Source organism: Candoia aspera, chromosome 1 (genome assembly GCF_035149785.1).
Source record: "Candoia aspera isolate rCanAsp1 chromosome 1, rCanAsp1.hap2, whole genome shotgun sequence".
NCBI classification, from domain to species: domain Eukaryota; kingdom Metazoa; phylum Chordata; class Lepidosauria; order Squamata; family Boidae; genus Candoia; species Candoia aspera.
Window position 1 is genome coordinate 23,146,819 of NC_086153.1, and position 14,369 is coordinate 23,161,187.

The 14,369-nt window shown below is 40.4% G+C and overlaps 1 protein-coding gene across 1 annotated transcript in view; it reads right to left on the reverse strand.

Moving 5' to 3' along the window:
- Positions 1-14,369, reverse strand: part of OTOF (otoferlin) — a 139,833-nt gene that overhangs the window by 80,781 nt on the left and 44,683 nt on the right. Inside the window, exons 4-5 of the mRNA XM_063307776.1 lie at positions 7,300-7,399; positions 4,524-4,705 (exon numbers count right to left, since the gene is read on the reverse strand). Coding sequence (XP_063163846.1) covers positions 4,524-4,705; positions 7,300-7,399 — 282 coding nt within the window. The remainder of the gene's footprint in view (positions 1-4,523; positions 4,706-7,299; positions 7,400-14,369) is intronic.

Below are 14,369 nucleotides of genomic sequence, written 5' to 3' on the forward strand. Positions count from 1 at the left end.
CCACAGCCAGCCACAAAGGGAATAGGAGTTGGTTCAATCTGCCATTTCTGGACCAGCTCTGTAGTACACAAATAATGGCTTCATCATGGGAAAATGATGAGAAAGAGACACTGAGAGTGAAGTTGTCTGTTCTTAAATCAGAACTGTATGTAGACATTTGCCTTGACTCCAGAAAAAAATAAACATCATCTGCAAAATGTTAGGCAAAAGCTGGGATTGTAATGTTTTATTTGGACAAGACATAATTAATGTTTATAACTTATTTAGCTTCTGTAAGTTTATTTCCTGTGTTATCTCCAATGAATGAATTAACCCCCCTCTCTGATTTCCCAGATGCTTTGCTACCCTTTGGCTTACCATTATGAGTGTCACAGAACTTCTCTGGAGTCTGGACCCAACTGAACAGCTTACTTCTTGCACAAATATTGTTGTCCTGGTTTGCATGTAAGCCATCCCACCCACTACTTGTGCTCCTTTCTTGGCCACAACAAATCTGCCATCGTTTTTCCCCAATGGACTATTACCTACTACATTAATCTCTGCTATCAAGAGGCAACAGGGTAAGCCTCCCCTACTTACCATGATATCACATTGCATTGTACTGCATGCTTTTTGGAGAAGTTTACACAACACTCAACAAAAGAACACAAGAAATTTCTGCAATCATGCCATGTTCTCATAAATAGTCAACCATGCAGGGAAAGAAACTTGGTGCCATACAGCAAGTTGCTTTTTTTCTTTTTGAGATTTATTTATTTATTATTTCAATTTAGGTGCTGCCAGATTCCAAACTGACTCTGGGCATCTCACAAAATAATAAGCAATAAAAACACAATACAGAACAAAGTAAGATGGGATTGTTTCAACCCGTAAGAGCATTTATGAGAATTCCATGGCTATGTTCACACAATAAAAATCCAGAAAATGGGTTAAATCAATAATCAGGTCCATTATGTTGTGTGAATGCAAATGATATAAGATTATTGAGGCTTCCATGAACAAAACACCTTGCCTGTAAGAAATCTTTCTTCAGCATAACACCCCACACTTGAGTCACTCCTAGGCACAGCTGAGCTTCATACCTGGCATTCAAAGACCCTTGGCTGATGGTATCTCCCTCACCCAGTAGTTCATCATCACTATGGTAATACAATTCATCCTCTTCTTGCCTGGAATAATGAGGGTCAATACAAGAACTGTTTGTACATTATGGGTTTTTTTAGACACCAGGATTGATGCTGAGAGCAGGAACAGCAACTGTAGGATAAACAAATGATAGCACAGCTGGGCAAATTCTCCATGGATAGGTCAAGAGATGAGAAGGCATACTGTGACTTAATGATGTACCACTGATGGATTAAGTTAACTGCCCCACCTGAGCAAACTGTAATTAATGTCTCATCAATAGAGCATGCAGATGCATTTCCAGTTTGTGCTGCGAAATACTGCATGTATGTTCCTGTATGCGTTTGAACACTTACATACGGCGTTTATACACCTACACAGAGAAATGAGATGCTTACGACTTGCCTATCCAGTGATTTCATCCCCTTACTACTTTTTCATAAGTTTTATACCACATGGACACTAGAGGGCACAGTCTTCAAAACTAATTTACTGCAGCTGCAACCAGTAGCTAACTTCTGGAGAATGTTAGTAGAAACCCTTAATGCAGCTAGCAAAAGCTGCAAATGTATTTTCGCCCAACAGATTAGGAATGAAAAAACCATGAAAAAATGAGTGGGAGTGAGGGGTGTCAAGAAGCACATAGGTTTGCAACAATGTTGGAAGATTGGTTGGAAGATGGCTAGGGTGTTCCATTTATGGTCTCAGACAACAGTGCTTTTCACAACAGTGATGTAGGAGGTTCTAGACATTTTGTTTGATAGACTCTGATTCAAAAACTGCAAGAACAGAAGGTGTGATAGAAGTTATGAGCTCTGAAAGGTTAATCTATCACTAAATAGCCATGTCCTGAAAAACAGGCAAAGTTATATTAGTAGACTCTTTTCCTTCATTTTCCTAAAAACATTTTTCACTCAGAATCTGTTAATAAAACATTATTTTCTTCAGGCTGGCCTTAAAAATCATATATTACATTCTGGAGTTCAAAACATTAATTTTCAAAAAGAACAATAAAGTCTTTCCTTTGAATCATGGAAAAGCCACTGGACAGCCTAATGTTGAAACTTGATTTGAATGTTGTTTATTTTCTACAATAAATTCTACAGAATTACGGTATAACATTAGTGTTTTACCAGTCAACTTTAACATCTAGGTCAGTCCAACTTCTACCATTTCTAATAGTGAAATGTTCTATAATTACATGAAGCTGAGACTTTCTCTGCAATCAAAAGGCATTTAAAAAAAATTGTTATAAAAGGACACATTCCTGTAACAAAGAAATATTTTCTGGGAGTTGAATCGGGAGCCTAAAACCACGTATTTGATTAATCTTCTCCCCAGGCTTGTTACTTCTGACAGTCTCTAGGATTTTAATGAGCTACTTTGGCTGCAGGAATGACTGCTGATTTCCAATGCTGCCTGACCCATTATTTTATGGCAGCAGCTGATGAAAAGCTCGAAATTAGTAGTGTACTGGCACATGGTAAATGTCACCCAAATAACTACAAAACAGCAATAGATGGAGCAAATTCATATTGACTCCAGTTATCTGACAGATCATTCTAAAAAAATGGTTCCCAAGCACTGTGCGATTACACTATCACCCATTTATCGTATGCCTTCTCTTGCATTAAAAATTGCTGGGTTACTCTGCAGTATCTCTTTGGGTGGCTCAGTAAAGTTTGGGCTGGTGGATGCTGCCCTTCTATCTGAATAGCTGCTTCCAGTTTTTCTTGCCAGGGCTTGGAAGCAATCAAACATATATTTTGATCTCCTAAATGAGGCTGTCAACACAAACACACAAGTAGTGCATTATGCCTGTTAACACCAAGCATTGTTTTACTCCCCAGCAACAAGAATGGTTACATATTGATCTGGGCAGCTGATTTACAGCTCCAGTTAGACATTTCAAAGCCACTTCATATAACAGATTGGCTATTTACTATACCTTGCCTGGCCCATGAGAAGGTTTTTGCACCATGGTGCTCCATGAAAAGCGTGTGACATCTCTCTCTCAGACTCTCTCGATAACCTATCTCTAGGTCTGTCTGTCTCTATCTCTATATCTGTCTACAGTATCTCTATCTCTATCTATCATATTTGTATCATTTTTGCAGACAAAAACAGACAAATACAGACGGATGGAATACACCCAGAAGAGAACAGATGGCAACAACTATACCAAGGTAAGCAGTTAAGAAGGATATTTCAGGGTTGTATTGAACTTGGGACAGACCGAAACATACTGCCAACAGATATCCTGGGGAAATTGCAAGAGGATCAATCCAAAATCCAATGATGCTGAAGCTCAAATTCTATACCTTTTCCAAGAAGGCAGTTCGAACATTTAAGTTAGATGCTCTAAGACACAAAAATCAAGCTAGAAGTTTCTTTAGAAACATTCTCACACTTTCTAGATTTCCAGGAAGAAATTCTAGTCATAGCTTCAATAGGTAAATAAAAGGCACTGCACAGTTATAAAGGAACTAGCATTCTTTCCTTCCACCAACATGAATTTCATCAGGCTTTGCCACTATTTATTCCTATACCCTCCATAAGGGAATATGGGGCACACATATCAGCAATATTACAAGAGCGAAACCAGTAAAAAGGGGGAATTGTTAGAGTGGGACCAACCATGCAGTGGTAATTACAAAAGAAATAGAATCAGTGGTATTTAATACACAGCAGCATCACCACGTATAGACCAAATAATCTACAGGTAGTCCTCGTTTAGCGACCACCATTGGAACTGGCAACTTGGTCATTAAGCAAAGGGGTTGCTAAGTGAAATCGCAACTGTGCTTACAATCTTATTTCAACTTTCCTTTGCTTTACAGACTCACAAAGGTTGTAAATGCCAGGATTGGTTGTAAAGTTACTTTTCCATCACTGTTGTAACTGCAAACTGTCACTAAACAAGGACTACCTATACTCAGCTGGCTACTGAGCATTCTGAGAGGCTTGTGCCTAGCAAAACTGTCCCATTTTTTCTATGATGGGTCAACAAGTAAATTTATTAGTACCCTGTTAGCTTGCTTGTTTAATAGTACCAATTGGCTAAGCCTTCTTGCTCAGACCAGCCCTGATCTGCAGGAGACGGCAGAGAAAGCAACCTGTTGCTGATGTCAGCACTGGTAAAAGTCCAAGACCATTTTTTTTCCTGAGAAAATAGGGAACATCAACACCTGAGCTGCTCAGATGTAGCAGAATCCATGCTGAAGCAATATATCTTCATGCTGTATTCCCTGTGATTCATTTTTGGGGAGCAGCTATTCTGACCTTTGATTCAACAGACAATCTGAAATCAGGCAGATTACTAAAGCCATTGGCAAGGGGTAGCAAATATAGGACACGGCTCTGGCATGTGCATTTCTATTGTGCATTTTAATGATTACCTCCGGAGGGCTTTCTCTGCAGTGCTGGTCTTGCTCAACTGTCTGTGGCTGGGAAGCAGGACATCGGTTTCATAGGGATCTCCATGCAGGTGGACCCTGGGACTCTCCAAGAATTCATCATCATTCCAAGCACCAACACTGCCATCCATGGCCTGGTACCGAATCTCAATGGAAACACTGGTCTGAAACAAAAGCAATCACAGGCACTCTCACTCAGTGATGCTCCCCCAAAACACACTTATAAACAAGTCAGCTTGCCTATTGCTTACTGTATGGGTTAATCTAAACAGTGGCTGACTGGTGCCAACTTAGCTCTGATTCAAAAGCTTTACTGCCTACGGGGCCAGCGCTATTTTAGTGGGTGAGTTGGGACCATAAGCTCCTAGTTGCTCTCTGATCATATCAATAAAAGCTCGAAATCCCTCCACTGCAATCCCTCCTCAAAGATGCACCAGCTGTGGAGGTGTTACATTCAGGTTCCAAAATGATAGAAGAAAATGATGAAAAGCAAAAATATAGTTTTAAATGTGAAACAGGCATAGCCAAATCCACCGCTTTGCAACTCACCCCTAGTCTCTTTCATTCAGAAGATTCCAAGAGGATTGATTTTCCACTGGCTGGGTATGTTCACACAACACATACTGATAGCAGAAACCTTAGAAGCTACAAGCTTATAGCATGCTAAGCTCGGTTAGATTTAACTTTGGTTTGTTTCTCAGACTTTTTGGAGGTTTTGTGTGCCTTAGTGTGTGTGTGGCTCCAGCCCGTATGGTGTAGTATATTGGGAGGACCCAGAAAATGAGTTTATTCAATAACCATGTTGTGAAAAGGCAATAACTGAGAAATCCTAATAATGCAGCTAGCTTGCTTGCTTGCTTGCTTGCTTGCTTGCTTGCTTGCTTGCTTGCTTGCTTGCTCGCTCGCTCGCTCATTCATTCATTCATTCATTCATTCATTCAATTTATATAGCTGCCCATCTCAGACCAGTGACTCTGGGAGGCTAACAATAATAAAAGCAATCAAAAAATTAAAACAATACAAAAAATTAAATATAAATACAGCTGAGAGATCTTAAAAACCATCGGTGTCAGCACAACCATGAAACAGGGCCCTTCACACACTCGGGGCCCCTGGCCTGGGCACAAAGCCAGGTCTTCAAGGCCTTCTGGAAAGCCAAAAGGGTCGGGGCCATCCTAATCTCAGGAGGGAGGAGAGGGCAGGCGCCACAGCAGAAAAGGCATGTCTCCTGGTCCCCGCCAGCCAACATTCCTTGGCTGATGGGACCCGGAGCAGGGCCATCCTGCCAGACCAGATTGGACAGGTAGGAACAACTGGGAAAAGGCAGTCCTTAAGGTAACCCTGTCTGAAGCCATGAAGGACTTTAAAGGTGACAACCAGCACCTTGAATTGCATCCAGAAACACACCGGCAACCAATGCAGCTCCTGAAGTAGTGGTGTTACATGTGCTGAGTAGCTGTTATGGAAAATGCAGGCGAGGAAGGAGGACAAAGAGCAAAATGTACTTCTGCAGGCAATGAGTTAGCCACTGTGAAATTCACAACACTGGTGAAGTTGACTCCAGGAAGAATTGATTACATATTTTGCAAAATGACTTTATACTCCGTCTCTATTTATCTCTTTCTCTGGCTAATCTAGACACAGGTCTCCTGAAGTATAACAGAAATAGAAAAAATAGAAGGGAGGTTCCTAACTTGCTCTCCTTTTCTATGTGTGGTTCCCATGGTTACTGAATAAGATAGTACATTCCATGCCTTACCAAAGCATTTCTCTACTGATATAGGCACAGTGTGATTTTGGCCATTGGTTAAAAAATTCTGGTTGCTGAAATAGTGAGAACGTAAGGTTTATGATGAAAGCAAAGTACGACAAAAAAAGGCTTTGTTGGTGGGGAGACAAAACCCATAAGACAATTCAGAAAGCATCAGGCTTTTACAATATGTCCTGTTCTATACTTACTGAAAGAGAAATAACGTTGGGGGTGGGGGAGAGAGAGAGCACATTGCACAGTTTTCTAAAAAAACCCAGATGTTAGTCTTTCATGCTCTCCAATAATTCCATTAAGGTGTGCCCTTGAACAGCTAGGACCTTGTAGAATGGGACTTTGTGGACTATGCAATCAGAACATGAAAGTATTCTAAAGCTTTTTTTAAAAAAAATCTATGACTTTTTTAAACTTTCCTTCTTTGCATGATATAAGGAGGAGATATAAGCATGAACTTGACGTTCATAAGAACTAGAGGTGGGCAAACACCTTTGCAAGCACTAACAGGTTCTTGAAGGGCTTTGTGAGGATCCCCAAGGACTGTTTTAAAATCCCCAATTATTTTCATATTTGCTTAAATCCAACTGTGGTTTAGTCAATGATGCAGTACGCAACCTATGACTTGACTTCAGTGGGGAAAGTTTAATAGTCAGTAAATGGTGAGCAGTCTTTGGGTTCAATACAACATGAAGGCATAAAGACCAGACCAAAAATGGGAAATAAGCAGTGAAGCTGGATTTATATTTGAGCTCCTCATCTTTAAATTGTCCCTCATCCCTTTCCCATGAACAATACAACTGCAGAGCAGCCTGCAAGCATCCATCATTCCCATTCATCCATATGCAGTGAGAGAAGCTGTGCAAAAGCTGGATTTTGATCTGGACACACTAATGGAAACACCATTGTTAAGGTAAAATCAATCAATCAGCTCAGAAAACCATGGAAAGAATAAGAGTGGGTCCATCTCCCCTTGGGCAATGCTAGTGCATTTACTTGAATGGCCACATTGTTGTCATCGATCAAGGTGTCCATCACATTCAACTGTCCTTCTTCCACCACTTTCTGCAGGACCATCTGGAATATGCCAATGAGCCTAGGAAGCAAGCAGAAAAGACAGTGAGACTCCTGGAAGACAAACGTTAGCTGGACAAAATTCTGCATTACTAGGTTCCTGTGGGAAGAAATAGCTAGAAAGAAGAGGAGAGCCAGTATAAATCTGCACTCACATAATTTCTTAAACTCTAAAACTGGGTTATCAAAGTACAAGTGCAGTGTTCACAGAAGACAACATATGCAAGCATATACAATAAACCATATTATGGTTTTACCTGATCATCGGGTTCATATAACATACTAAACCAAATTATCAAAGCTAATTTTAGCCTAGTCTAGTGTGTTATGCAAATCCAGCTGAAGAACATGCATTCTGAAGATAGACTGGTAGATAACTGTAAGCAATTAGGGACATGGGGAGCTGACTTCACACAGGAAAGACATTTGGTTCAGCTAGACTACGTTGTCTGCTTTGACAGGTAGTTACTCTCCAGGATTTCTGGCAAATAAGGATCTTTCCCATCACCAGCTCCCTTTTAACTGGAAATACGGATGACTGAAAGCAGGACTTTTGAAAATGATACAGATGGTCTCCCAGTGGGCTTTGCCCCTTCCATATATCCAAAGAATGATTAATTTTCTGTTCTATTTGTCAGCAGTTTCTAAAGGTTGCAGGCAGGAGTTATTTCCAGCCCTGTATGAAATGTAATTGCTGAAGTGATACCAACAGTGTGCACAGAAGATCCTCTTACCACTGAAATACAGTCTTCATTCTTTTAAGGACTAGAAGCCTGAACATAGCAGGAAGCAAGCATTAGAGGAGTACGGTGATGGGGTCAGAACAGTGAAGAAATGAGCAGCTAATGATAGACAATACACAAAAATAGATAATCGAAGCCTCAAACCGGTTTTTGAAGTGAAAAGCAGCTCAGGATAAAGGGTACTGAGTTGGTATTTGCCCCTGCCTTTTACTTTGAATAAGTCCTCTCTTGTTCTCACAGAAAGTTACTTGGGATGATGATAGAAGGTAAAATGAGGGATTGTTCACACAACCAACTCCAACTGCACAGGGAGGTTCACATGCTACAATAGCCATCCTCACCTTAGTCCCATACACACATATGCAATTATGTGAACCCCCAGCTAGCTATCGTGCTGAGCTACTTAAGTGCAGGCTGCATCAGGGAAGCTGACAGCTTGCATTTACAAGATGTGTCCACCCTCCAGACTTCCCTGACCAGTAATTACCAGCTCCTGACAGCAATATCAACATTTGGACATTCAAAATCAGATATGATTTTGCCCTTTCCCAAAAGCTAGAGTCAGCAGAAATTATACCACTAATTAAACCCTAATTAAAAATCTGTTTCTCTCTTTCTTTCTCCATCCTGCTGTTCCAGCCTTGGAACCCAGCCAGATCACTTGATGACAGCTTCTTGAGTCACTCTATTGGAGACTGTAAGGGAAGTCATTGGCTGGAGCTGCAGACCAGCTCTTACAGCACTTACAAGCCCAACTGGCAGATGGATGGTGAACCAACTGCCACACTTGATGCTATGAATTGTAGCATAACTCAAGATGTTTAGATATTTGCTTTGAAACACTGAAGGACAGATCACCACAGTTGCTGGGTTCAGTCCATAGCTTAAAATTAAATCTGGGTTAAATAAACACAATTGCTCTGTTCACATAGCATGCTATCTGCAAGCAAAACAACCATATTATAACATAACACAATGACACTTCATACAAGTTTGGTCTAGTGGTTAAGGCAGAAACCAGGAGACTGTGAGTTCTAGTCCCACTTTAGGCATGAAAGCTGGCTGAGTGACTTTGGGCCAGTCACTTTCTCTCAGCCCAACTCACCTCACAGGGTTGTTGTTGTGGGGATAATAGGAGAGGAAGGAATATTAGGTATGTTTGCCACCTTGAGTTATTTATAAAAATAATAAAGGTGGGATAGAAAATAAATAAATAATGTTAAGACTTGTTGCACCATAGACCATTCATCCCCATTCAGCCTATTGTGTGAACCCAACCAACCTGATTTAACCAGGCCTTCTGGGGTATGAAGATTTTGAACCATACATACATTGCCACTGAGCCCAGAGTTTCACTGAGCTCCTCTGAATCCTGCTGCATTTGATGGGTTTATTTTTTTAAAAAAAAATAAGTTCATTGCCTCTGTGTTATCCATCCTTCTATCACTTTGTACTAGTGGTACTAGCTGCTTTATAATGCAAGATCAGACAGATCTGTGGCCCTGGAAAGCGCACAGCCAAAAATTCTACAGGGAAACAGAGAACAGAAAAGAAAATGAAAATTAAAGCAAACAAAAGAACAATTGACAGGTAAGCATGCTGAAGACTTGCAGTCTGCTGAGATTCAGGGATAAGAGGTCGTATAAAAAGATTAAGAAGAAAAAACTGGTTTTAAGAATTTGATGGGAAAGGGGGACAGATAGCAATATTCTGGAGGAAAATTCCAGGGATGGGGAGTAGAAGGAAGACCCTAAAGATTTTGATTAAACAATATGGTAGATAATGCAGTTGCTACTACTTCCAGGAAACAAGGAAAAGTCATCTTCATCACCATCATGTCCTCCACAGAAGTTAATCCATCTATCATTTGTGTTGGGGAAACTGACAGGTGACAGCATTCGTCCTGCTTGTAGACAGATAAAGTGACATGTAGCCTATTAAAAATGAACAGCTCATGTTTGCTAGCTTCATTTCACCTCTGGGATAATGAATAATGCATACACTGTGGTCCCTGTTGTCTTGCAAGTAGGCCGGGCTGTTTTTGCTTTTTTAAGACACTGTCCATGTCAGCCTATACTGTATTTTAGACAGTGTAGGCTAACAAAAATACAAAATACTGTATTTTGTACAGTATAGGCTGAACAGGTGGTGCCAACTTGTTCTTCCAAGTCCTCCAACGGAATACAGCTTTCGCCTATTTTCAGAATGCCATGAGGATTGGTGTCATTTTAATGTCAGTGGTGAGACTGTTCCATAGAATAGGGGCCATTAAGGAAAAACACTGTTATCAGGCCCCAGCCCTCCTCATCTTTTGAAAATGAGAAACTACGAAAAAAATTTTCCTGGGAACAATGTTGCAGGGAGGACAATTATGGTTGGAGGAGACTGTCTTGGAACACCCAAGAGTGAGGCTATAAGGGACTTCATGGGTTAAAATCAGCACTCTGAATTGCATTTGGAAACCTATTGGAAGCTAATGCAATGCCCATAACGCAGATATTACATGGCTCTGGTTGCTTCTCACCAGCCAGTAAATGGACTGCTTTATTTGCACCAACTAGAGTTTCAGGGTGGTCTTCCAAAGCAGCTCCATGTACAGAGCAATAGTCATGACATGTTGTGATAGAGCATGAGTTACCATTGCCAGGTCCTTCTGCTTCAGGTCGGGCTGCCACTGGTGAACCAGTGAAACTGAGCAAAAGCCCCAGGCCAGAGGCAGTAGCCACAGGTCCAGGAGGACATCCAAGTTGCAAACCTGTTCTTCCATGGAAGTCCAGAATTAACAATGAAACTGATAGAGAGACTTTCTAAATAAACAGTACTGTTGCCTTGCTAGAGCTCATTTTCAACCTGTTTTGTCCCATCCAGACCCCAACTGAGTCCAGACACTAAGTCAAGATCTCTACAGCATCCCAGTATGGTCAGTATGAGGTGGAGATGCATAACTATTAGCACTCTGATGAGACCTCATTCCAAACCTATCTCAACAGTGTTAGATACAATAATATTATTAGAGATAATAAATATTATTTATAATAATAAAAAGTAGGGCAGAAAGTTCCAAACCATGTGGGATATCCCACAAAGGAGTATTCACTGAACCAACCTTTCCTCTCCTACACTCTGGAAAAAGAAAGAGTAACCCTTGGCTTTCTATGTGACATTCTTTTAAGTATTTCAAGAATGCTGTCATATCTCCCCTCAGTCATATTTTCACATAGTTAAACTTAACCATTTCTTTCAATCTGTTTATTGAACAAAGTTTCTAGTCCCTGATCACTCGTACTGCCCTTTTCAAACCCATTCCTATATTCCTGAATCTTCCTCCAAACGTGGTGCATTCAAACACAGCACTGAAAGTGCATTCTGATCCATGCAGAATGTAATGGAACAATTAAACTTCTCTTGATGCAGCCAAATATTGCATTTGCCTTTTTTTTGAAGCAACATTCACTTGTGGCTCAAATTCAGTTTGTAAGCAACTACTATTCTAAGACTTCTTCAAATGTACTATTATCAAGCCATTCTCAATCCTATTTTTGATTATGTGCCATCAAATTTTTGTCAACTCTTAGTGACCACATAGATAGATTTTCTCCATGATGATCTGTCCCTAACCTGGTCCTTCAGGTCTTCCAACTGTGCACCCATCACCACTAACTGAGCCAATCCACCTCGCTGCTGGTCCTTCTCTTTCCTTCCACCTTTCCCAGCATTTGAGCCCTCTCCAGAAAGCTAGGTCTTCGCATAATGCATGAGCCTGGTCATTTATGCCTTGAGTGAGAACTGTGGGTTGATTTGATCAGTAGGTATGTCATCTGTTCCTGTAGTCTTCCAACTTAGTAATGACCAGAGTGCTGATCTAACTTCATCTTCTAGTACTAGAGGTTCTTCTCAGTAAGCAATATCTTCCAAGATATGTTGGATATTTTATTTAATGAGGAACCAGTTATGAACACTCTTTGAGTACAATTGTCAAGTCAACAATGTACCTGCATAATTGTTATACTATCCACTCCCCAATAAATTAGCTCTTTAATCGGAATGTTGTGGAGTACTTTGTCAAATGCTTTCCTGAACTTAAAATATATTATGTCTAGAAGCATTCCCACAATCTATAAAGGAAATTCTCCAATTAAAAAAAATGAGATAAAATTAGACTGGCAAGATTTGTTCTTGACAAATCCAAGCTAATGTCTACTAGTAATTACCACATTTTCAGCATGCTTACAAATCAAACCCTTTCTGACTCTAGAATTTTCTCAGATACTTAGCAAAGTTAGAATGGATCTTCCTTTTTCCTCTTTTTGAAGACAGGAGAGTATTTGCTGTTTTCTAGTCAACCTGCAGTTCTCCAAGATTTTTCAAAGATAATGCTTAAGGACTCAGCAAGACTATCGGCCATTTCCTTCTGTCCCCTAGGATACAGCCCATCTGGCCCTGGAAATTTAAACTTATTCAAAAAGGCATTTCCTGGCTATGTTTCTATCAATCTCAAGTTTCATTCTGCCTGTTTACCTTCCTCATCACAATTTCCTGCCGAAGCACATCCATTTTTTCCTGGGGAATTCTGAAACAAAATAGAACCTCTCCTTTTTCTTTGTTAGCATTTTGCAGTCTTCACTGAACAGGTGCTACGCTGATTCTTTTTTGTTCTGAGCATACTTAAAGAAACCCTTTTATTAGTATTAGTGACTTTTGCTAAATTTCAGCTCATCCTGAGTGCTTGCTTCCCACCTTTACCTACCTGTCTGTACTCTTTCTTGGTTACTGGCCCTCTTTGCATATGAACCTTTTTATTTTCAGTTCTACACATAACAATTTGTTGACCCATACAAAAAAAAGGTAGGAGATTTGGGGCTGCCATCTGCTCTGCAAACCAGGCACAGTGGAATGAGGTGAGGGCACAGAATCCTCCTACTCACAACAGAAGAACAGCCACCCATGGCTAAAAAACCAACAAGTAATTTGGACTTTTTGAATTGCTATCCCATCTTGCAAATTAGAAAACTAAGTTTACAGAGTCAGGCAACTTGCAATTTCTGCCCTTAGCTGAACAAGGGAAAACAAAGCACATTTTATTAGCAGAGATGCTCAGTTTGGAAATAGATAGTGATTTAAATTGCCCATAACCCATAAACAAGAACATCTAAGTGGTGGGATAAAACAGATCAAAAGCCTATCTAGTCCAGCATCTTTTTGTTTAAAGATGCCCCTGGGAAGCCTCCAGGCAGAACATGACTACGATAATACCCTCCTATTCATGTTTCCTGGTAAATGGTACTCAGTGGCATCTTTGATCCTGGAAATAATTTTAATTCTTTAAAAATATATTATTACATGTATAACTTACTTTTTCTCTGGGAGTTTAGGGAATGTATGCGCAGGTCTCTTCTCATTTTCTCCTTGCAACAGCAACCCTATAAAGTAGGTTGGGCCAAGAAATAGTGACTGGACAAAGGTTCTCCAGGGAGCTCCAAGATCAAGTGGGGGATATGAATCTGATTTCTGAATCTTAGTCAAACACTTAGTTACTTTGCCCTGCTGGCTCTTGACCACACTGGATACATAGCCATCACAAATAATCGCAACTCATAGGCATCTCCTCCTCCATTAATCTGTCTAACATTCTTTCATCCTGGTGTTTATCAACTCATGTGACAACGAATTCTATGGTTGTATTATGTGCCTTGTGAAGGATTTCTTCCATGGGTCCTAAATAAGCCTTGCTGGGTAAGGCTGAAGATCTGATAGAGCATTATCCAGTTTCCATCAGTAGCCAGCCAGCTGTTCTGAAAAAAGGGCAGAAATAGTAGGGCATGCAGGACAACATCCATTTCCTGCTGGCTGTTCTACATGTAGAGATGTACTTCCTCTGGCTCTGAAGGTTTTGTTTAACTTACTTTCATGATTAAGAGCTGTGGACAGACTTCTTTTTCTCCATGACATTGTATTTTAAAGCCTGGTAAGATAGAGCAGGAGAGATTAAAGCTGCTATCTCAAAATCAAAGCTGCTTCATATACTGAACAGATTATAGTTCCCCAGTTCCATAAAGTAGGGAAGGAGGTGTTGCTTGTTGATTAAGCAAAGGCAGGAGGCTATCTCCTAGTGTTTACACCTGGTCAGCAAATCTGTAGGCTGGCTAAAAGAATGGAGTGACTTTGCATGCCACCGTCTTAGGACCTGAAAGGGAAGGTCTGAAATCTGAGCTAGGGTAGCTTCTCACAAGGATATTTCTAAACTTTAAG